Source organism: Taudactylus pleione, unplaced genomic scaffold (assembly GCF_031769625.1).
Source record: "Taudactylus pleione unplaced genomic scaffold, aTauple2 ptg000377l, whole genome shotgun sequence".
In the NCBI taxonomy this organism is placed as follows: domain Eukaryota; kingdom Metazoa; phylum Chordata; class Amphibia; order Anura; family Myobatrachidae; genus Taudactylus; species Taudactylus pleione.
The window spans coordinates 4,690,189-4,716,370 of NW_028284778.1; the positions used below are offsets into that span (position 1 = coordinate 4,690,189).

At 45.9% G+C, this 26,182-nt stretch overlaps 1 protein-coding gene across 1 annotated transcript in view; it reads right to left on the reverse strand.

Moving 5' to 3' along the window:
* Positions 1-2,051: 2,051 nt before the first annotated feature.
* The window catches only part of LOC148508059 (uncharacterized), a 60,814-nt gene continuing 36,683 nt past the window's right edge, over positions 2,052-26,182 (reverse strand). The window contains exons 9-14 of the mRNA XM_088445068.1: positions 14,122-14,191; positions 13,914-14,011; positions 13,675-13,786; positions 11,311-11,408; positions 11,045-11,156; positions 2,052-7,627 (exon numbers count right to left, since the gene is read on the reverse strand). Of these exons, the coding sequence (XP_088301194.1) occupies positions 5,631-7,627; positions 11,045-11,156; positions 11,311-11,408; positions 13,675-13,786; positions 13,914-14,011; positions 14,122-14,191 (2,487 nt within the window). The 3' untranslated portion in view covers positions 2,052-5,630. The remainder of the gene's footprint in view (positions 7,628-11,044; positions 11,157-11,310; positions 11,409-13,674; positions 13,787-13,913; positions 14,012-14,121; positions 14,192-26,182) is intronic.

The window sequence follows — 26,182 nt, forward strand, 5'->3', positions numbered from 1 at the left end:
TCCACATTCCTCCATCATGTTCCTAAAGAATGTATAGTCTTTCTCCTCACTGTCTCCAAACTTCTCTCCAGCATCCTCTCTCTCCCTCCCCATCATTGTTTACTTTTCATTAAGCACCATTTTGTTTCCTGTATCCTCCACACTGATTGGCCTACACAAGCAGAAAACACACATTGCTTTTCAAGATGCTTTTCCACTGACCCCTCATGGCTGCTGGTGACATCTGTCATGAGTCAAAGTAATTAGAGGCGGGGGGTGCATTAACACCTGAGGGGGCCTGTGTGCAGCGCCCAGCCCCTTCCACATCCTACCTGGTGCCTGCAAGCGGGTCCACCCACCTACTCTGCGCCATCTTCCCAGTGATACAGTTCTGCATTGGACAGCAAAGTTTGTTTAGGCCATCTCAATGAATTGGAGGTGACGTTTTTGAGTCTCCGATACAACAAATCAAGTTGTCTCCAGATCATCGGACCTTGTTAATATCTGGCGGTCCCCAGACATATATGTACTTGCATTTTGTATCAATGGCAAGCTTCACTTCTATGTTGCTAGGTCCCAGGAGTGACAGATGCATTGCACTGATGTGAAATCTGCAGGTCAGACTGGAGGGATCGGGCAGTGTGCGTCGTTTCCGGTTGGCACAGATGGTCTTTGCATACCAATATGGTCAACCTGTCAACTAACCATACTGAGCTGCACGGAACTTGATCGAATCTGCTTCTCTGTGACATTGGGCACTTCGAGTAGGGAACTGAATGGTGACAATGCGATCACACGAAAACGGCCCTGCCTTATGGGAGTGTCATGGGCGGGTATCTAATGCTCCATACGATTCTAAGGCGTCTGGGGAAGGGAAAGCCTGTCTCCGAAAGATCTCTTGAACCTAGCATGGGTGTGGTACAAGCGCCAATACTAATGAAGACGGTAGCTGGGTATAATCAACAGGCGGCACCGCTTCCCGAGTCACGTTCCCCCCGCATTAGCAAATATCCATAAATTTGCAAAAAACACCTTTGTAGGAAGGTTATACAGTCTCACATATCTCCTCTATTAGCAGTCCCCCGAGCCACAACATGAGTACGTTTAAGCTTACGCAGCCTGGCTGAGGGCTGCAACCATTAGTCTGATGCTGCATCTTCGCAGATGCAGGCAGAAGGTATGCAGGCAGAAGACTCCCTTCTGCTGCATTAGAATAATAATTGGACGGTATTGCACAGCTGTTTCCCTGCGACTGCAAAACCGTCCATCTCTAAATAAGGCTCTCAGGGGTATATTTACTGAAGTGCGGGTTTTTAGAAGTAGAGATGTTGCCCATAGCAACCAGATTCTAGCTATTATCTTCCAGAAGGTGCTAGATAAATGTTAAGTAGAATCTGATTGGTTGCTACGGGCAACATCTCCACTTCTAAAAACCGGCACTTTAGTAAATAAATATACCCCTCAGTGTCTATTGCAGAATGGTTCCATACCATATACAATGTCAAAAGACCAAAAGCACATATTGCCAAGTAACACTGGGCTTCAACCTTCACATTGTGTTATTACTATTATACTTGCCGACCAGTTGGCACTGTTGGGGGCATGCCATGGGCCAGTGTGCAAGTGTGTGTGATAGCGCAATTGTATCGTTGCTCTGTCCCGTTCTACAATGCCATGAGTGCGACTCACATCATCGGCCGTCCATTCTACTTGGGAAGTGGGTGGCCCCGGGCAGGTGGTGGGCTGCTCTGGGAGACTTGCCCCCTCTAACAGTGGTCCGGGAATGCCACCCGATTATCGGGGGCTTTCCAGACGTCCCAAAAGAGTAGACAAGTGCTATACACATTCCCTCCTGCAAGATTGTCAAAATATAGTACTACACCTTGCTGTCTTTCTTATGTGCTCTTTAGCCATTTATGATTATTATTATTATTTGTCTAGGTTATTTCTGTTGTATAGCTTAGGTTTAAATAAAGTAACCAATAAATCCGACTTTTAAAGCATTCTTAAACTTTAATTTTTTATTGAATATAAAAAAGTCAAAAAAATAAGAGAAAAAAATTAGAGAGGTACAGAATACGAAAGAGAGAAGGGACAAAGCAGGGGGGGTAAGGGAGACACAGATCCCACACAGATATCAGGCATAGCAAAACAGTATACAGTATGTCACAGCAGACAATTCCAAGGAGACTCACATGTAGAGAAAGAGCATGAGACCAACCAAAAACATGGGGAAGTCATACTCGGTCTGTGACATATTTATGATGCAAGTAAGGACAATCAACTGTCTGCATCTGGAAACAGCAATTAAAGCACAACAGCCGCTGACACACTGTGCAGGCAGCAATTTTGGGAACATTACTTTAAAATACAGTTGATCGATTCATGGAGTAACTCAGTGATGTCACTGGCTCCTCAGGAATGGTAATGTATTCTTACGGGTGTTGTTTCTGCCAGCAAAGGCAGTATCCTGTGTTACACTACAATACTTAGAGCCATCCTACATATAGTATTAACCTTTATTATAAAGTATCAACATATTCCTATTGCTGCATAGTAAAGTATCATAACTTAATGGTTTGAAACAGCAGGTAATGATGATCCTGCCTAATTGAGGCTACAATCTAAGTGGTGGGTGAAATACTTTCCAAAGATAGTAGGATAACAAGTGCGGGTGTTGGTGGGGATACACGTACATGATGCTAGTTCCTGGCTCCATGTAGTTCGTGGGCACAGTTACTGCGCTAGTTCCTGGCTTGGGGCAGTTGGTGGGCACAGTTACTGCGCTAGTTCCTGGCTTGGGGCAGTTGGTGGGCACAGTTACTGTGCTAGTTCCTGGCTTGGGGCAGTTGGTGGGCACAGTTAAGCGGGGTACACAATGTACAATATATTGGCCAATCTTGCGAACCACGAATTGTGTGGTCGCATCTTCCCATCAGATGAGATGATGCAATGTACAATGCAGTTGGCTAACACTGATACTGCAACGATATATATCGTGCCGTCGTACGGTTACTCATGCGGTATGTACGCTGGCACAATATATTGTTACATATTATTGACCCGCCACAAAATCACTGGATCGTTCAGGTGTGTACTCAGCTATAATGTACTAGTTTATGGCAGCTGGTAGCACAGCACCAGTCCCTAGCAGTTGGTAATTACAGATACATTGCTAGTTCCTAGCTTCAGATGGTACACACACTCACAGCAATAGTAACTAGCTTTGGGCAGTTAGCTGCCCTTTAGTACTCCACAGCTGTAGTAAAAAGTTAAATTGCACTGTGAAATATCCGTTTGCATGATGTAATCCATAGTCATCTCAATTGTAAGTGTCTTCATTTAGGTTAGATAACTGTACATTGGTCCAACCCCTTATTATCACAAATGCCCCCTGTATAACATATAAGGAATCCCCACAATGCTACCTGAATATCAGAAGTCTGGAACATTTAAATGTTGTATAACAAGGCAGAGAGACATTGGTATCCTGGGCCCTATGTCATCTTATCACCAATTAATTTCTCCAATATGCAACTAAAAGGAGACCTCAAGGTGTCAATTCAACAACTTTCATTAACTGTCTGAACCAAGTAGAAGTTGACAGAGTTTCTTAAAATCTACAAAGGAGATGAGAAATCCCATTACCCCATCAGATAATTACTGGGTCCAATGGTGGTAATTTACTACTGCAAAAAAATACATCTCCATAGTGCATATAAGTATATACAAATACACCTATTTATTGTCACAGTGTATACATAGGCATACCTCCCTTCATAGACTCAGGACAAAATAAACCACGCCCCACCCCGATCCTCCTCCAAACACCCACATTTTGTCAAAACCATGCCCATCTCCATATCCGTGATTTGGGGCTGTTCTACTAAAATCAGTACAGTCGGGAGGTGTGATCTGGTACATAACCACATGGTAGTGTATGACCCATACATGTTTTTATATTAAATGTGCCAGGAAGGTACAAAATGCATCCCAATTACAAATATAGACAGAGGGCTGACCAGCTCTAGACATATGTAAAATCCGTCATTGTGCAGGGGGAAGGCCCTGCAGCACCCACTAAGCCAGAAAGGCCAACATAGGGGGGCACTCTCCACCTTTTGAACCCCATTAAACATCTCACTTAGACTTGAACCCAATAGAAGGCTGGATCCACTTCGCTCCTCTTATAATGGGAAAAGATTGTTACCCATGCAGACACATCTCGTCCCCACCATACACCATAGGCCATACACGTACCTGTATAAATGGGTACGTTAGTACAAAAACAGCCACAGAATACCAATGCACTGTAGGCCTACACTTTTGCAGCATTGATTGTATCAGATTTCAGAGTGTATTATATAAAGCATATCACATCAATGTAATAAGTCACCCAGCACACATATCATATCTCCAGCTTATTTCTGGGATTGTATAATACTTAGGAACCTATACAAAAATGGAGATGGAGTCATAATGACGAGATATTATGAATGTCGACAGTCAAAAAAATCTACATGCTAAAATTAGGGTTAAACTAAAGCAGCGCCATCGACATGCATTTTGTCGACATTCTGAATGTGTCCACACTATGGGGTTGATTTTTACCACACCTATAAAAACGTGGTCTGTTATTACTGACAAGAGTGATGCTGATTTTCAATACAATAAGGAAACTGCAATAAGTTTCACATGTGAGTAATGTTTTCGTCTTATGTCGAAAATCCACCGATGTGTCCTCATACATTCTTGCTGCAGTCACGGCAAACAGCCCCTCTTGGCGCTCCAGGTCCCGTGCGACTTTTCGCCCCAAATGCGCCTACACACTAGACGATTTTAACGTTTTTGCCGATTCCAACGCATCGGAACGACAAATCGTTAAAATTGTCCAGTGTGTATTCACTATATCACGCATTGCGCGCTTCAGCCACATCGCCTGATCTTCTGTACATGCAGTCAAATCAGGCGATACGGCTGACGATCCCAAGCAGCGCTATGCGGTGGGGGCCAGCATATCGGGCACCGGATTGCCCAGTGTGTATGGACCGCTCGATATGTCGGCCCGTCAGCAGGGGGGTCGTGTGCTGCATCGCTGGGTACACACATCTTTTAGTGTGTACCCAGCTTTAGTCTCAATGTTATGTTACTAGGACACACCACTGTGCTGATTAATTTGCGACACTTGTATATCTGTGTGCGACTGAGTCTAAATCTTTATACAAAATGCTATAATGCAGCGACCGCTGCTTTTTTCCACACCAAGTTCCGTTTTAATACGTATACAGACACAGTCGCACACAAATTAATCAGCGGAGTCTCCTGATGCGTCCTAGTTGCATCACATTGCGACTAAGACGCATTTTCGGGCAAAAGAGACGCAAAGTAGACAACTGGGGACCTGGCGGCTCACTCGCACCATATGGCGCATTGAGGCTAGATGCATGAGGACACATCTGTACATTAACTCCACCAATGTCAATGGATAGTAATTACATGTTTGTATTACCTACATAACTCAGTGATGTCAATACACCTTTGGAAAGAAAAAGTGTTGATGTTTTTATGCCTATTTTATCATTTACATTACTATCAACAGCTTTTACAATATTTAGTGTTCCTGCAGCCCTGTTTCATGTACATCAGATCTATTAATTTTCCCCTAAATGAGATTTCTGATGTCTAATAAGATTTATTTTTTGTGCAAAACATTTCTCACACTTAGAACAGGAAAACGGCTTCTCGCCTGTGTGAGTTCTCTGGTGTGTAACAAGAGATGATTGATATGTAAAACATTTCCCACACTCTGAACACGTAAATGGTTTCTCACCTGTGTGACATCTCTCATGTGTAACAAGATGTGATCTCTGTTTAAAACATTTCCCACACTCAGGACATGGAAATGGCTTCTTACTGGTGTGACTTCTCTGATGTGTAACAAGCTCTGATTTCTGTTTAAAACATTTCCCACACTCAGGACATGTAAATGGCTTCTCACTTGTGTGATGTCTCTGATGTGTAACAAGCTCTGATTTCTGTGTAAAGCATTTCCCACACTCAGAGCACGTAAATGGCTTCTCACCCGTGTGCCATTTTTCATGAGTAGTAAGCTGAAATTTGTGTTTAAAACATTTGGAACACTCAGAGCATTGAAATGGTTTCTCATCAGTGTGTGTTTTTTGATGATTAATAAGTTGTGATTTTTGGGTAAAACATTTCCCGCAATCTGAACATGGAAATGGTCTCTCACCTGTGTGAAGTCTCTGATGTCCAATAAGACTTGATTTATGCAAAAAATATTTCCCACACTCAGAGCAATGGAATGGTTTCTCACCTGTGTGCTTTTTTTGATGATTAAGGAGTTGCGATTTTTGTGTAAAACATTTGGAACACTCAGAACATGGAAACGGCCTCTCACCTGTGTGAATTTTCTCATGTATAACAAGAACTGATTTTTGTGTAAAGCATTTCCCACACTCAGAACACGTAAATGGTTTTGCACCTGTATGACTTCCTTGATGTCTAAGAAGATTTGCTTTAACGGCAAAACATTTCCCACACTCGGAACATGTAAATGGTTTCTCATCTGCATGAAGTCTCTGATGTGTCACAAGCTGTGATTTATGTCCGAAACATTTCCCACACTCAGAACATGGAAATGGTTTCTCACCGGTATGACATCTCTGATGTGTCACAAGCTGTGATTTATGTCCAAAACATTTTCCACACTCAGAACAAGGATATGGCTTCTCCCCTGTGTGAGTTGTCTGATGTGCAACAAGAGCTGCTTTCTGTGAAAAACATTTCCCACACTCAGAGCATGGAAACAACTTCCAACCTGTGTGGATTTTCTCATGTGCAATAAGACCAGATTTCTGTGCAAAACATTTTCCACACTCAGAACATGGAAATGGCTTCTCCCCTGTGTGACTTCTCTCATGTGTAACAAGAACTGATTTCTGTGTAAAACATTTCCCACATTCAGGACACGTAAATGGCTTTGCACCTGTGTGAATTCTCTGATGTCTAACAAGAGCTGATTTATGTCCAAAATGTTTTCCACATTCAGAACAAAAATATGGCTTCTCACCTGTGTGACTTCTCTGATGTTTAACCAGATCAGATTTCTGTCTACAACATTTTCCACACTCGGAACATGTAAATGGTTTCTCACCTGCGTGAAGTCTCTGATGTGCCACAAGAGTTACTTTATGTCCGAAACATTTGCCACACTCATTACATGGAAATGGTTTCTCCCCTGTGTGAGTTCTCTGATGTCTAACAAGATCTGATTTAAGTCCGAAATTTTTTCCACACTCAGAACATGGAAATGGCTTCACAACTGTGTGACTTCTCTGATGTCTATAAAGATTTGTTCTCTGTGTAAAACATTTCCCGCACTCAGAACAGGAAAAGTTTACATCACCTGTATGAGCTGTGCCATGTGTAACAATATCGGAGTTATCAGAAGACCATTCCACATGGTTATAGGGACCAGATGACATATCTGCATTGAGATGCATTGGATGTATATTTAGAATAATGGGGGTTTCCCCTGAAGAAATCCCTATGATGTTATCTTCTATTTTAAATTCTGGAGACAAAATGAGATGTCCCTCTGACGCATTCCTGCTTTTGTGTCCACCTGCTGGAAATAAATGTATGAAAATACTGAGGACCAAAATTTAATTTTTAGTGTTAGCAAGTTCAAGAGGTTCAGTTGTGTTATTCTAAATTTGTACACTTCATTACAATTCTAATTGTGCAGAGGGTAATTATGAATTTGTTCAAAAGATAAATCCGCAACCATATTACTAAGCACACGGCATAGACCCAGCCATAGGGAAGTGCAGACTGCACGGCCACAGTGGACGAAATGCAGATTCTGGTTACATTACTCATGCACATTGTGGAGCCAGAATCATAAGACAAGAAGCCTCATTAGCCAGTGACATTGTCAAACCATAACACCCACTCAGACATAATCCTCACACACACACAAACACTGGAATCCTTGGAAGCAGAGTAGATATAGTGTAATTCAAAAGCACACCTTAGACATGGATTTACACTACTCAAATTTTCCAGGAGGCTATATAGGTAGCAAAAAAAATAAAAAATAGTGAAGCAGCCTCTATGTCTCTCTGATCATCCTCAGCTAGTAATGACCTATGGTTAGAGTCATGTTACTAGAAGATTTTCGCACTGTTTCTCCAGTGATCGCAAAATACGTGCTCAGTATTAAAAATGAGCGGGTCCTGTACCGCAGCAGCCACTAACATCCGCAGCATCTCTCCAACCAATCACCGCCGGCAGCGTCTACTCATCCAGTCACCGCCTTAAACCTCCGTCCTTCCCACCCTGCCCGCCAGTGTGCCTCTCTGCAATATAAATTTAGCAAGCGTGCTCTCCAGGCTCTGCATTGGGCATTCTCCTTGGCAACAGCAGCGGCATTCTCGGTGGTGCCGGGCACCTCCAGCAGCCTACACTGCATCCCCAACTCCTTCAGCCAGCACTCTGCACGCGTACAGTGCCCATTACAGTAGGGAGGCTGACAACAGCGACCCGGGCAGGGGCTCCCAGCAGGAGGAAGGCTGCCCCAACTGCCAACTACCCTTACCCCCAGTACTGCCCCAACTGCTATATTGACCTCCTCCCTACCCTCAGTATTGCCTGCCCCTAACCCCCTGCTTGCCCCCAGTACTGCCCAGCTATCTACCCTTACCCTCTACCCACCCACAGTACTGCTTTCCCTAGCCCCCTCCTTGCCTCCCAGCATTGTTCCAAGCTGCCTAAACTTACCCCGTCCTACCCCCAGCTATTCATGCCCTTACCCCCCAACCACTCTCTCTACCCAAACTTCTCCATGCCTCAACCCCCAGATCTACCCCACATGCCACCTGCTCCCACCCTCAGAAATGTCCCAACTGCTGCCTTCCCTTAGACCCCAACACTGCACCTGTTATGGTTATGTGAGATTTGTGAGCATTGTCTGTACTGAGAGTATGTGAGTTTCCATAGTGTACAGTATGTGTAGGGCATGTGGGGTGGTCTCATGGCATAAGGGGAGCTCAAAAGCATACATTGTGATAGGACCCATAAACTGTGGAGTAGGACCCCATTTCCTTTTAAAGTGAGGGGTCCCTGGGTCCTACATTTGCTTTCGCTCGGTGCAATCACTGTTCTGAATCCATCTAAGGGACACTGGTAATCTTGGGGTGTTGTAGGAGTAAGTACAACAAACTAAACTTCTGTCTAGTTTATCTCCTACTACTCTACAGCCCTCTAAGCCTTGCTCTTCACTTTGCATTTAACAAGCCCACAGGATACTGTAAACATGTAGAACTACAATCCAAAAATAAAACAGAAACAAAGGGTGGAAACGCAGTGGCCCTCAAATAGATTCATAGAAAGAGATTTAAAGATGAGTAACAAGAGTCCGCTTTTCTCTTTCATTCGACCTGGGGGACACGGGTAAACTTGGGGATAGTTCTAAAGTTGCCTCTAGTTGAGGGTACGCTCGGGCAGAACTGTGCTTAAAACTACGCCTAAATTATCATCATTTGGCTACAAACCCCATCAATCTGTAAAAGTATGAGAGGACTAGGCAGCTGCCCAGGCCATGCTGTGCCACCAACGAGTCTCTCCCTGAACTGGTAAAATAAGTCGCAGGATGTCCAGGAACAGGGACCCGTACTAAACAAATGCCTGACGAATGTGAGCCGACAGCCATCCATATCCAAAACTGTAGTCGCTGGCAAACCTCTCTCACAGCACAAAATCACAAATAGACACCACACTACCAGCGCTAATCCAGAATAAGAATACTTAGAACCAAATGTTGGTATATTCAAAATCCTCCAAATTTCATCGACAATGGATGGTAAAGCGACTCAGAAGCAATACGTATTCCGTGGAGATAGTTAGCATGTATGTCCCCATAAAAAAGAAAAAAGGTGGACATATAGTGAAGTACAATTTAATATATGGAATACAGCAATAAAAACAGCAATAAAAAAAGCACAAATAAATCCACTTGACAGTATATCAGCAAGAAGACAGCTAGTGTTGCTGGCATGTGTAAAAACCGATGTACATGGTGACATGGAAGTTTGAAGAAACAGGAATCCCCAAGTGACCACAATGGCAACAATTACTAGGTAAAGGGAAAAAGCTGACAACGGTCAGATCTTTACAAGCATGTGAGGGTGCCGTGACCCAACGTCTGTTCGGAACATAAACCCCATCTCCGTTTTTCCCCAGATTTTCCAGCACAAGGCCGGGCTCAGAGGTCCGGAGTCGGTTATGCTTTTGTGAAGGACAGACACCAAGCAATTATTTGGTTAAATTAACCCTTTAATGACACTGTTTAACACCAAAATCTGCACAGATCATACTGATCTGTGCAGTGCTGCAGTCAAGCACACTACCAATAAGAGTATAATAGAGGCTGATGGCTCCTGATGTAAGAGATACACCAGAGAGTGTGGGGAGGAGACTGGTCAGATCTCTGGGCTGGTAACACACAGTGACATGATGTGAGGGGGAGCGCAGGAGTATAATAGGGGCTGATGGCTCCTGATGTATGAGATACACCAGAGAGTGTGGGGAGGAGACTGGTCAGATCTCTGGGCTGGTAACACACAGTGACATGATGTGAGGGGGAGAGCAGGAGTATAATAGGGGCTGATGGCTCCTGATGTATGAGATACACCAGAGAGTGTGGGGAGGAAACTGGTCAGATCTCTGGGTTGGTAACACACAGTGACATGATGTGAGGAGGAGAGCAGGAGTATAATAGAGGCTGATGGGTCCTGATGTATGAAATACACCAGAGAGTGTGGGGAGGAGACTGGTCAGATCTCTGGGCTGGTAACACGCAGTGACATGATGTGAGGAGGAGAGCAGTATAATAGGGGCTGATGGCTCCTGATTTCCCCACTTGGCAGATACATTGTCCTCATTAGTCTGTACTGACAGAGGAGGGTACAGAATAAGAGGCTGCTGTAGTGACAGAACAAGGAGAATATGTGACTCTGTTCTGTAATAAGTGATTATTACTCACTTGTGCTGATAACTGAAGGGATTTCCTCCTCCTTACACTGCTGATCACCACTCACATAGGTCTCTTCTTCTGCCTTCATATCTTCTACCTTAATATCAGTCAGGTCATCACCCTAATTAACCAATAAAACAAGAACACTTTATACATGTCTGATGTTACTGAGAGGAACCAGTAGAATATCAGTAAATAAGACACACACAGCTTCCCTTTAAATCAAAAATTACTGTGATAAATCAGTATTTACTAAGACCCTAAATCCCACCTACCTGATCCTCCTGTGGGATCTTGTGATTCTCCTCTGTACAATCCTGGGAATAAAGAGGACGGGGACATCTCTCTGGGGTATCTCTGTTACTGGCTCCATCTATTGGAGACACACAGTGACACCAGATTAACAATGGGGCAGATGGGACAAGAACTGCAGAGATCCACATTCAAGCAGCATGATGAGGACCAGCCACCCACATGTCAGCTATAAATCCTAAGTATCAAAGTTTTCTTACCATTTTCCTCACAAAATGATGCAATTTTTATACTTTGACGTATTTAGGGAGACATCGGGACTCACAGTGTAGGAGGTGTATACGCCCATATGGCACTGGCCACACCCACCCAGCACTGGTCACACCTCCTCCGCTTCACACAATAGGCCCTTGAACAATTTCAGCCCCAGGCCCATGTGACCCTTGATCCTCCCATTCATAGCTTCACACCAAATCACACACCCATATTCTGCATTATTTCCTATGTTAAGTTGTGTAGCTATAATATAGGCTTGCCTCAAATAAAAGAGAGTGTAGTCACTACTCAGTAGTGCATGACGTTTTCTGTTACTATTAGTGCACAGAGTGAATCATGGATAATGGGCCTAATTTAAAGATGTATGCAAACCCGATGGTTTGTGCATATCTCCGATGGTGGGTCGCATGCGCAGGACCTGTTATACGTATGTGCAGAACGGGTCCAGCACTGTCGCACGCAGTGCTCACTGAGCCGCAGCCTGCTAAGGGGCGGTGCTGGACTCCCTACCCGAAAATGGGGGCGTGTCATCCCGTTTTCTGGGAGTTCAGAGGCCAGGGTCCTCCAACACAGACATCCTGGCCTCGGCTACAGAGCTGCGAAGGCCAAACTGAGTAACCTTAGGGATACACAGACGGCCGATGGTCTTGCAGATGATCCGATGCTGTGTCTTCAGAGGCAGCAATCGGATCTGCGATGCAGTCAAGAAGGCGTCTATTTATACCAGACGCCACCTGCTACATTAACAACGCTGCTGTGTCCAAGGACGCAGCAGTGATGGGAACGACATACAATTCTAAATCAGGCCCCAATGTCACATGTGAAAGTGCATATACAGGATCATAGGTAATGTCACACACAGGATCTCATCCCATTAATCAGTGATTAAAGTACTATGTGGATGTCACTTGTACAGATATATGAGATACACAAGACAGCATGTGGGGGAGGATATTGGTCAGATCTCTGGACTGGTAACACACAGTGACATGATGTGAGGGAGAGAGCAGGAGTATAATAGGGGCTGATGGCTCCTGATGTATGAGATACACCAGAGAGTGTGGGGAGGAGACTGGTCAGATCTCTGGGCTGGTAACACACAGTGACATGATGTGAGGGGGAGAGCAGTAGTATAATAGGGGCTGATGGCTCCTGATGTATGAGACACACCAGAGAGTGTGGGGAGGAGACTGGTCAGATCTCTGGGCTGGTAACACACAGTGACATGATGTGAGGGGGAGAGCAGGAGTATAATAGAGGCTGATGGCTCCTGATGTATGAGATACACCAGAGAGTGTGGGGAGGAGACTGGTCAGATCTCTGGGCTGGTAACACACAGTGACATGATGTGAGAGGGAGAGCAGGAGTATAATAGGGGCTGATGGCTCCTGATGTATGAGATACACCAGAGAGTGTGGGGAGGAGACTGGTCAGATCTCTGGGCTGGTAACACAGTGACATGATGTGAGAGGGAGAGCAGGAGTATAATAGGGGCCGATGGCTCCTGATGTATGAGATACACCAGAGAGTGTGGGGAGGAGACTGGTCAGATCTCTGGGCTGGTAACACACAGTGACATGATGTGAGAAGGAGAGCAGGAGTATAATAGGGGCTGATGGCTCCTGATGTATGACATACACCAGAGTGTGTGGGGAGGGGACTGGTCAGATCTCTGGGCTGGTACCACAAAGTGACATGATGTGAGGGGGAGAGCAGGAGTATAATAGGGGCTGATGGCTCCTGATGTATGACATACACCAGAGAGTGTGGGGAGGAGACTGGTCAGATCTCTGGGCTGGTAACACACAATGACATGATGTGAGGGGGAGAGCAGGAGTATAATAGGGGCTGATGGCACCTGATGTATGAGATACACCAGAGTGTGTGGGAAGGAGACTGGTCAGATATCTGGGCTGGTAACAAACAGTGACATGATGTGAGGAGGAGAGCAGGAGTATAATAGGGGCTGATGTCTCCTGACTCCCCCACTGGGCAGACACATTGTCCTCATTAGTTTGTACTGACAGAGGAGAGTATAAATAAAAGACTGTTAGAGTAACAGAACAAGGGGTATATGTGACTGTTCTCTGTAATAAGTGATTATTACTCACCTGTGCTGATATCTGTAGGGATTTCCTCCTCCTTACACTGCTGGTCACCTCTCACATACGTCTCTTCTTCTGTCTTTATATTTTCTGCCTTAATATCAGTCAGGTCTTCACCCTAAATAACCCACAAAACAATAAAATGAATCTTTAATTATGTCTAAGATCATTATAGGAGAGTTAACAGTACAATCATATAGTGATAAGTCACTTTGGTATTTGGTGAGACCCTAAATCCCACCTACCTCATCCTCCTGTGGGGTCCTGTGATTCTCCTCTGTACAATCCTGTGTATATTGTGGATGGGGACATCTCTCTGGAGTATCTCTATTACTGCCTCCATCTGTAGGAGACACACAGAGATTGAATACATGTAATTCTCAGATACTGTGTGTATCTAGATGGTTCTCAAAACTGCTCTTCACATATGAATTATTGAAAGTCTCCTCTTACCCAGTGATGTGAGGGGCCGGTGATTCTCCATCATCATGTCCTTGTATAGACCCTTATGTTCCTCGACACACTACCCCTCCTGCATGGAGATAGACAGTGACATCCTGACACCTTATAGGAACCTGACGCACACGAAATGATGCAGTCATCACCCAGACACAGCCCCTGGTGTTACTGTATAATGTCCTATTCCCAGCAGTCACCTCTCCAGTCATCACCCAGACACAGCCCCTGGTGTTACTGTATAGTGTCCCATTCCCAGCAGTCACCTCTCCAGTCATCACCCAGACACATCCCCTGGTGTTACTGTATAGTGCCCCATTCCCAGCAGTCACCTCTCCAGTCATCACCCAGACACATCCCCTGGTGTTACTGTATAGTGTCCCATTCCCAGCAGTCACCTCCCCAGTCATCAGCCAGACACATCCCCTGGTGTTACTGTATAGTGTCCCATTCCCAGCAGTCACCTCCCCAGTCATCACCCAGACACATCCCCTGGTGTTACTGTATAGTGCCCCATTCCCAGCAGTCACCTCTCCAGTCATCACCCAGACACATCCCCTGGTGTTACTGTATAGTGCCCCATTCCCAGCAGTCACCTCTCCAGTCATCACCCAGACACATCCCCTGGTGTTACTGTATAATGTCCTATTCCCAGCAGTCACCTCTCCAGTCATCACCCAGACACAGCCCCTGGTGTTACTGTATAATGTCCCATTCCCAGCAGTCACCTCCCCAGTCATCACCCAGACACATCCCCTGGTGTTACTGTATAATGCCCCATTCCCAGCAGTCACCTCCCCAGTCATCACCCAGACACATCCCCTGGTGTTACTGTATAATGCCCCATTCCCAGCAGTCACCTCCCCAGTCATCACCCAGACACATCCCCTGGTGTTACTGTATAATGCCCCATTCCCAGCAGTCACCTCTCCAGTCATCACCCAGACACATCCCCTGGTGTTACTGTATAATGTCCCATTCCCAGCAGTCACCTCTCCAGTCATCACCCAGACACATCCCCTGGTGTTACTGTATAATGTCCCATTCCCAGCAGTCACCTCTTCAGTCATCACCCAGACACATCCCCTGGTGTTACTGTATAATGTCCCATTCCCAGCAGTCACCTCTTCAGTCAGCAGCTGAATGATTTTATTGGTGAGTTACAGGATCTTCTGGTCATTGTCTCTCTCACGTATCAGTGAGTGAGGTGGGGGCACCGTGATTGGGCTCTGGGTCCTGCTCAGTCTTCCTGATACACGGGCACGGCTGCTGGGTGTCACACCCTCGCTGGATTTCGTTTTCACTACTGTGTAATCCTGTGTAATGAGAGACATCAATTAAAATCCACCCATATAATAATGTTGCTGTTGTTTTTAGTTGTTAATTGTTCTTAATATAATAGAATATACAAAAAGTGTGTATTTTACAAATACAAACCCTTCCCTATATGTAGGATGATAATATATGTCATATCCGGTGAGGACTGTGGAACTGACACCAATATCTGCGAGCAGCTACCTGCTTCCCGGTTACAGCTGAGCAAATAAGATGAAGGCAGAGCAGAAAGTACCACAGGGAAAACGAATGTCATCATGTGACCCAGACAGCAAAGCATCATGGGAAGAGTATACCTTTATACAAACATATTATTTATATTTTATTTCCACTTTTATTCTCATCTATATTTGTTCACAACAGATCCCATGGACTCCTTACCTCTGGAACTCACTCCCTCTGTCTATCAGACCCTCCACCTCTAGTAAATGTCTCCCCACTGTGTTGCCCTGTCTGTCTTCCCTTCCCCTTTGACTGTAAGCTCTCATGAGCAGGGCCCTCCTCCCTCACTTATACCATCATCTCCTCCCCACTACAACGGCTCCCAAACATTAGGTTCTGCTGCCCATTTGAGTATTATGACTGCTGATGCAGCCTGTCCATGTTCTGTACAATAAGTCACATTTATTTGAGTTTTGGTTCATTCTGTTGTTGTACTCTGTAAGGGGCTGCGGAACCCTTGTTGCACCATACAAATAAAGGATAAGAATAATGTACAGGGGGACAGTGTATGTACACACTCACTAAGTTTTCTAGAGACTTTAGAATGTTTTCTTAGTTTTGTAGTACATACTTTCTATGATCCACTTGATGGCATCCATTCTCCCTCTATTCATTTCTGCTCTGTTTCAGCCTTTCAACTGGTGCCAGGGCCAGCTGGCATGGGGCTGGTTGTAGCCATGTAGGGATACCCCCATGCTGTTGGGACCCTTTTATGGCCCCCCTAGCCCAGGCAGATTGTGCTATTGGAATTGCATGGATCTCCATGCAATTCCGATCTGCATCCGCCGGTGGTAACCATCAGGATGGATGCGCAGTGCGTCCCAGATGCATGCGTACAGGAAAAACATGGTCTCTCCTCTGTCCATGTCTGAACCAGGCCCTTATACTTTTTAGATCTGAAGAGTGTCACAGCCACTGGCACTGGGGAGACAACTGTATGCGTGCAGGACTGAGCTGACGTCAGGGGTGGTGCTTAAGCTCCGTGCCACTATGCCTAACTGGAAAAAGAAACCAGCATACACTGGTGCTTAACCATTGAAGATGGGGGGAGCAGTATGTATGTATAAGGCAGGCATTATGCAGGGGGCACTATGGGGTGAGCAGTATGAATGTATAAGGCAGGCATTATGCAGCGGGCACTTTGGGGTGAGCAGCATAAATGTATAAGGCAGGCATTATACAGGGGGCACTCTGGGGCATTATGGGCTGAGCAGTATGAATTTATAAAGCAGGCATTATGCAGGGGACATTATGGGGCTATGGGGTGAGCAGTATGAATGTATAAGGCAGGCATTATGCAGGGGACATTATGGGGCTATGGTGTGAGCAGTATGAATGGATGAGGCAGGCATTATGCAGGGGGGACTATGGGGTGATCAGTAAGAATGTATAAGGCAGGCATTATGCAGAGGGAAATATGGGGTGAGCAGTATGAATGTACAAGACAGGCATTATACAGGGGAGCACTATGGGCTATGGGGGGAGCAGTATGAATGTATAAGGCAGGCATTATGCAGGGGACATTATGGGGCTATGGTGTGAGCAGTATGAATGGATGAGGCAGGCATTATGCAGGGGGGACTATGGGGTGATCAGTAAGAATGTATAAGGCAGGCATTATGCAGAGGGAATTATGGGGTGAGCAGTATGAATGTATAAGACAGGCATTATACAGGGGAGCACTATGGGCTATGGGGGGAGCAGTATGAATGTATAAGGCAGGCATTATGCAGGGGACATTATGGGGCTATGGTGTGAGCAGTATGAATGGATGAGGCAGGCATTATGCAGGGGGGACTATGGGGTGATCAGTAAGAATGTATAAGGCAGGCATTATGCAGAGGGAATTATGGGGTGAGCAGTATGAATGTATAAGACAGGCATTATACAGGGGAGCACTATGGGCTATGGGGGAGCAGTATGAATGTATAAGACAGGCATTATGCAGGGGGCATTATGGGGCTATGAGGTGAGCAGTACGAATGTATAAGGCAGGCATTATGCAGGGGGCATTATGGGGCTATGCGGTGAGCTGTATGAATGTATAAGGCAGGCATTATGGGCTATGGGGTGAGCAGTATGAATGTATAAGGCAGGCATTATGCAGGGGGCATTATGGGGCTATGGGGTGAGCAGTATGAATGTATAAGGCAGGCAATATGGGGCTATGGGGTGAGCAGTATGAATGTATAAGGCAGGCATTATGGGGCTATGGGATGAGCAGTATGAATGTATACGGCAGGCATTATGCAGGGGGCACTATGGGGTGAGCAGTATGAATGTATAAGGCAGGCATTATGGGCTTATGGGGTGAGCAGTATGAATGTATAAGGCAGACATTATACATGGGGGAGCTATGGGGTGAGCAGTATGAAGTTATAAGGCATGCATTATACAGGGGGCACTCTGGGGCATTATGGGCTGAGCAGTATGAATTTATAAAGTAGGCATTATGCAGGGGACATTATGGGGCTATGGGGTGAGCAGTATGAATGTATAAGGCAGGCATTATGCAGGGGACATTACAGGGCTATGGGGTGAGCAGTATGAATGTATAAGACAGGCATTATGCAGGAGGCATTATGGGGCTATGAGGTGAGCAGTACGAATGTATAAGGCAGGCATTATGCAGGGGGCATTATGGGGCTATGCGGTGAGCTGTATGAATGTATAAGGCAGGCATTATGGGCTATGGGGTGAGCAGTATGAATGTATAAGGCAGGCATTATGCAGGGGGCATTATGGGGCTATGGGGTGAGCAGTATGAATGTATAAGGCAGGCAATATGGGGCTATGGGGTGAGCAGTATGAATGTATAAGGCAGGCATTATGGGGCTATGGGATGAGCAGTATGAATGTATACGGCAGGCATTATGCAGGGGGCACTATGGGGTGAGCAGTATGAATGTATAAGGCAGGCATTATGGGCTTATGGGGTGAGCAGTATGAATGTATAAGGCAGACATTATACATGGGGGAGCTATGGGGTGAGCAGTATGAAGTTATAAGGCATGCATTATACAGGGGGCACTCTGGGGCATTATGGGCTGAGCAGTATGAATTTATAAAGTAGGCATTATGCAGGGAACATTATGGGGCTATGGGGTGAGCAGTATGAATGTATAAGGCAGGCATTATGCAGGGGACATTACAGGGCTATGGGGTGAGCAGTATGAATGTATAAGGCAGGCATTATGCAGGGGGCACTATGGGGTGAGAAGTATGAATGTATAAGGCACGCATTATACAGGGGGGACTATGGGGTGAGAAGTATGAATGTATAAGGCAGGCATTATACAATAGGGCACTATGGGGTGGACACAGTGAGGCTGTAAAGACTATAGAGTGGGCACTGGGAGAATGGTAGTATCTAGATGCCCTTCACTGGGAGAATATCAGGAGAACATGATTATTAGGCCACTAGGATAGCACTGTGAGGCTATGAAATGGCATTAGGAGGCATGAGGCACATGAGGAGGAGGCAGCGGGAGACATATGAGTGAGAGATGGGAGAGATAGGTCTGTGCTGTACAATATAACGAGGTTACATTTGGTAATGGTGCCACATTTATCCTCTGAACTTACCTCTGCGCCCGTCACCGCCTCCTTTAACATGAGGACCGCCAGGAAAGATTATTTGTCCACCAGGTTTCCGGTCTGTGCGTTCCACACTACTTCCGGAATGTGCGTTCCACATTAATTCTGGTCTGTGCGTTCCACATTACTTCTGGTCTGTGCGTTCCACCGGACTACTGGTCTGTGCGTTCCATTGTACTTCCGGTCTATGTGGTCCTCCATGACCCCGCCTTCTGCGTGGCACAGAAGGAGCAGTGGATTGCTTGCTTGTACGTAATGCAGATAGAGCAGACTCTAGTGTCGTGTTTTATAATACAGGTGGGACAGATTGTGGACTGAAGTTCAGAGCACGGAGTACACTAACCTGTTACTACACGCATACAGGCCCTATTGTGGCCCTGCACAAACATACACAGTAAAAAGTAGATTAATATAATGCCTTAGAATATGCAATGTTAGGGACCTATCAGACGGGGTGCACCTTCACATGGTGGACGGGCTCTTGTATTTGTCAATCGATATATCGTGTGTGCGGCGACAAGTGTGTACCAGCGATATGTCTGTTCACAGACATATCGCATCGCCCCAATATATCTGCAGATATATCGGGGCATCGTGCTATGTGTACGGGCCGATGGTGATTGACAGCTCAACTGGGCAGGTGAATGTAAATGCCCACCCAGTTGTGACGTGAATCACGACAGAATCAGGCAGACTGTATACAAAACATATGTTCTGCCAGTCTGCAGATATATCAGGTGTGTACTCACCTTTATACTCCATGTTAATCTTTAGAGTTTAACATAATTATTTTTACTGTCAGTGTTCTTAAGGTGCCCACACACTAGGCGATATTTTACACGATTAGCTCGATTCCGACCCATCGGGACGACAGATCGTGTAAAATATGTCCTAATCGTGAGTCTCCACTCACGATTACAAAGCCGATGCGCGTCCCCGCTGGTCGTACATCGCATCTTAAGATCTTGCCTGCTGCAAGCAAGATCTGAAAATCTTAGACATGATGCACTGGAATAGTATTGGATGCATGATAGATCGTGGGTCAATTTGGGTAGATTTTACACCAAATCGTGCCCACGACTGCCGGGGGAGAAATCGGACACGATATCATATCGTCACAAGATCGCCTAGTGTGTGGGCACCTTAAGTGCTTTGAGCGTGCACCTTCATTTTCTTTTTCCTGACTTGCTCTTTGCAAGAAAACCTTTATATCTGATTGCGATCTATCAAGCACAGAAAGGGCAGAACATTGTATCTTTAGGGAGTTGAATGCCGGCCTCTTTCTTGAAACCCCCTGGATGAAGAATGAAAAGTCTCCATGGCAATATCTGATCTTTACACCATGTAAAGTAGTTTCTTCAAACATGTGATGGATGGTTTTGGAAAAGTATTTGCAATGTGAATCATTATTTAATTGACAAACTCTATCCTCTATCTAATGCTAGGCATACACTATACAATTATCTGTCAGATATCTGTCCAATGGGAATGAAAACCTGGTAATGTATGGGAGCAAATGAGATTAGACCATATCATCCCAAGCACATGAAAATGGACAAAGACGATTGTTCAAATTGGTTAAATATGTTTGATATAACTAATTTGTCTGAACAAACATTTTTGTCTGTTTTCCAGTGTTCATGAGCAAATGATCAATTATCAATTGATCCCATACATTACCAGACTTTCATTCCAACCAGCCAAATTGGACAGATATCTGATAGATAATTGTATAGTGTATGCTCAGCATAAGGATCATGGTTCGAGAGCCCTCACAGTAAAATTAGTTTTGACAAGCGTGTCTGAAAAAAAGGGCCTTGGAAAAGGAGGCCTCACAAAAGAGGAAGATGCTGTGGCTAGTATACAGGTAGAATAATGAACCAAAAGATATATAAGGTACTGCGCTGTACCAACCACAATATGTATACACAGAAATCAGTGGCATAACTAGGGCAGGGCTATTGTGGCACGTGCCCTGGGGACCGGGGGGCGCCGCCAGACACGGTACCGGCCCGTCCTAGTTAGCCAGTATAGTGCCGACCGCAGTGTTGGCCTGATTCAGACCCGGACGCTATTTGCTTCCGCTCGCTGGCTAAAAGGGGCCGGCTATTTAAATCATTTGCTTGCACTGTGTCGCGTAAAGCCGCCCACTAAGTAATAGCGAGCGGCCGCACTATGCGCTCAAACCTGTATAAAGACGCCCCTTTGCCACTCGCAACACACGTCATCTCCGGCAGTTGTAGAATTAATCGGGAACATCGAGAGCCATCAGAGCTGCTCGCAGCGCTTGGGGTAGCCTTTTCCCACCACAACATTGCGAGCAGTTCAGGTTAAAATACAACCTAGTCACGTGTGTAATGACGCTACTTTGCTAATTATGCACACCCACAAAACACCGTTTTGACGTTTAATGGGTGTGGATGTGCGCCTGCGTTCGCACATCCACACTCCCGTTTTCAAGCACCTTCCCCTGTTGTCACCCACAAACGGCACTGTCACTCAAAATAGCGGCCCGACTGCGGGCTACGGGCGAGCACTTTCCCATCACAATGACTGGTTTGTGCACGTGCATTGTGACTCATACGCATGTGCTGATTGCGAAAAATCACTCAATGCGAGTAAGCGCAGCATAGCGTCCGGGTCTGAATCAGGCCCTGAGTGCGGTCAGCACTACACATTTACACAGGACCGGCGCTAGGCTTCCCAGCGCCGGTCCTGTGCTGCACAGCCGAGCCCCTTCCCTCCCGCTGAGTGCTTGCCCAATAGCGCCAGGAGGAGGGTGGCAGGTGGGCTCATGCTGTGCTTTCTAACACACACATCACTGCCAGCGCGGCGGCGATGTGTGTGTTAAACAGCAGCCAATGAGAGTCGGATAGACTCTCATTGACTTCTGCAGCACCCACTGCAAGAGCCGGCTCCCTTCAGGCTCCTGCAATAGGTAATGGGAGAGGCGTCATGACGTCTCTCCCATAATGCAGAGCGCACCAGCCCGGGAGGACTGACGTGCAGATGGCGGCGGGAGGCGGAGCGTGGATTCAGGTAAGTATTTTTCTTTTTGTTATTGTTTTATTTACAGTGTGTATTTGTCGGGGGGGGGTTTCTATACTGGGGGCACTTTTACTGGGGGCACTGCATTGGGGGGGACTATTGCTAAGGAGGGGACTACTACTGGGGGCACTGCTTCGGGGGGGGGGGAGACCACTACTGGGTACTGCTGGGGGCACTGCATTGGGGGGCCCACTACTGAAGGCACTGCATCGTGGGGGACTCCTACTGGGGGCACTATATAAAAGGCACTGTATAGGGGGGACTACTATTGGGGGCACTATATAAGGGGCTTACTACTGGAGGCACTGCACGGGGGGGGCACTACTGGGGGGGGACTACTACTGGGGGCACTGCATCAATGGGGACTCCTACTGGGGGCACTATATAAAGGGCACTGTACAGGAGGGACTACTACCGGGGGCAATATATGAGGGGCTTACTACTGGGGGCACTGCACAGGGGGGACCACTACAGGGGGTACTGCATAGGGGGGACAACTACTGGGGCCTGCATATGGGGAATCACTACTGGGGGCGCTGTATAAGGGGAACTAATGGCAGGCTGCATAAGGGGGACTACTACAGGGGGAACTGTGTAAGGAGCACTGCATATGGGGCAATCACTACTGGGGGCCTGCATAAGGGGGATCACTACTGGGGGCACTGAATAAGGGGAACTTATGGCGGGCTGCATAAGGGGGACTACAGGGGGAATTGTGTAAGGGCACTGCATATGGGGGATCACTACTGGGGGCACTGTAAAAGGGGCACTACTGGGGGCACTGTATAAGGGGCACTGTATATGGGGATCACTCCTGGGGGCACTGCTTATGGGGGATCATTACTGGGGGCCTGCATATGGGGGATCACTACTGGGGGCACTGTATAAGGGGAACTAATGGGGGGCTGCACAAGGGGGACCACTACAGGTGACACTGTGTAAGGGGCACTGCATATGGGGGACCATTACTGGGGGCCTGTATAAGGGGAACTAATCGGCTGCATAAGGGGGACCACTACTGGGGGTACTGTATAAGGGGCACTACTGGGGGCCTGCATAAGGGGGACCACTACTAGGGGCACTGCATTAAGGTGCATATGGAAAGAAATGTTCCCAGTGACAAGAAAGGGGTGTGTGTCATGTTGACACGCCCCATTTTTCAGTGGCCATGCCCCTTGTGACCACGGGCATTTTTTGCGGCGCGCGCACAGGGGGGGGGGGACTCCATTCTAAAATTTTCCCTGGGCTCCAAATACCCTAGTTATGCCACTGACACAAATATAATATAAAAATGTACAATTTATTAAAACATGTGGTGTTTAATAACAGTAATGCATGGGTCCCAGCATCATTCTATCGCAGGGACCCGGAAAGGAAGCCTGCAGATTCCACCTTGCACCCTTTCTGTTGGTTACAGCTATCCCGCTCCACTGCGCTAACATCAGGTGGACATATAGCTCATCAGCATATGCTGCTCGCCCGCCCTCCTACAGAATCTACAGGAGATACGGGAGTTCCGGCTGATACACATCTGGCGTTCACCGCTCCCCGCTGGGTAGAGACGCCGGTCTCATCCTGTTGTGTGAACAGAATCGCCAGTAACCAGCACAGACCTGGGAGTTAGCCACAGCAGTATTGGAACGGTTCTAAGATTCATCTATACAGGCTGCATTGGTAAGCAGCTTTATACTACATAGTGCCGTATTCAATTTGGCTGCGAAAAGTCGGAATCGGCGATAGATTATTGCCGATGACGTCATTTTCGCATTTGTTTCAATTATCCCCATATTCAATTACAAAGACCTTTCGCATCTTTGTAAAAAAACGGGGATAACTTTTCACCATGTTTTACATGGCGAAAAAAAGTGCAGAATTGGGGTTTAGGGGTGTAGGCTTAAAAAAAAAATTGCCTGCACCCCTGGTAATGTCCCCTAAAAAAGATCTGTGTAAAAAATGTTTTTACGTGTTTAATTTTGAGGTGTAAAAATGTTTACACCTCAAAATTTACACCTCAGGTGTTTTTTAAATGTTTAATTTTGAGGTGTAAAAATAAATAAATATAGGGAACACAGGGCCTGATTCAGAGCCGCTCGTAAGCGCCTGCTCGTTCGTTCCGAGCGATGTTTGCCCAACTGCGCATGCGTACAGATCGTAATACGCATGCGCGAACCAGTCAGTGCGGCTGAAAATCGTTTGTTCGCTAAATAGCGAATGCCTGCTATTTTGAGTGATAGGAGGAGGCGTATGTGGGTGGTAACAGGGGAAGGTGCTTGAAAACAGGGAGTGGAGATCCGAACGCAGGCGTGTTTAAAGGTCAAAACAGGCGTTTTATGGGTGTGCATAATTAATACAGCAGCGTCATTGACCACGTCACTGGGTTATTTTATAGTCAGAACTGCTCGCAAGATTGTGGTAGGAAAAACCAACCACAAGAATAGCGAGCAGTTCATACGCTGGTCGATGTACTCGATTAATCTAATAAATAGCGTACATGATGTAGGATGCAAGCGGCCAGGGGGCGTAATTATCCAAAAAACGACCGCAAGTTTTGTTCGCTCGTTCAGACCTAGAGGCGTGAACAGACCACAAAGAGCGAACGGTTCATTTGAATAGCCACCCCTTTTTTCTGAACGAACGACCGCAAATAGCGTCTGGCTCTGAATGAGGTCCACAGTTCAAAATAGCACAATTGATTCCAGAGGGGTTCCCTTAAATGCGGCAGGTGTTTTTTTCATTGCAGGAGTAGTGGCATATATATACTTACCCCCATTTTCACGTACCCCAAATTTGATAGGACTAGTTATTTTTACAAAAAAAAGAATCTAAGTGCTCTTCCTCATCACTTCTTCATAGCCGCAAATATGCACCTGCCGCGGCTATTAGAAGCCACGACTTCCTTCTGCAGGTAAAAACGGGGGTATCCATAGTGATCACCCATGACTAGACATCTTTAGGGGTGTCCCTGGAATATTTCCTGAAAATTCCCATTTTTTGGCGATACCTTTCCGCCGGCTCCCGTTTTTGTTGATTTCTAATTGAATACGGGGATAAAGCGGGCGCGTGCCCGATACTTTATCCCCGGAAAACTTCCGATGTGGAGCGAGAAGTCCAGCACAGACTTTTCACTCCACATTGAATAACCCCCATAGCCTGCTTTGGCAATTATTCTAATAGAACTTATGTGACCACTTCAAATGCACACGAGTGGAGACATTGTTGCTTATTTGACTGAAAGCTATTTCCAAATACTTCATAAAAGTGGATGTTACATTATTCCCCTTATTGGCAACAAGTTTTTAACTTTGTGTCAATATATTCTATACTAGAGGATTTCTTTGGATCATTTATTTGTGTCATTGGGACATTTAGTATCACTTTTTTCCTATACAGTGCATCCGGAAAGTATTCACAACGCTTAACTTTTTCCACGTTTTGTTATGTTACAGCCTTATTCCAAAATGGAATAAATTAATTTTTGTCCTCATCATATTCAAAAATACTTGATGAGGACAATTGCTGCCACAGGTGCATCAACAAAGTACTGAGCAAAGGTTGTGAATACTTATGTACATGTGATTTCTTAGTTTCTTTTTTTTATTACATTTTCAAAAATGGCAAAAACAATGGAGCCTATGGACTCTGAAGAAGAAAATAAGAGTTATGGTGAGAACTTACCTTTGTTAACTCTCTTTCTTCGAAGTACATAGGGTCCACAGGGCACCCGCCCTGACGCACCTGGCTTCATATAGGCTATGTTTCTGGTCACCGGTTTCCCATTTCTATGTGAGAGTGTGTTTCTTGAGTGTACCAGTCTTCCTTCTCTCTTATACTCCTCCAGCCTTTGGCTTATTGTCAA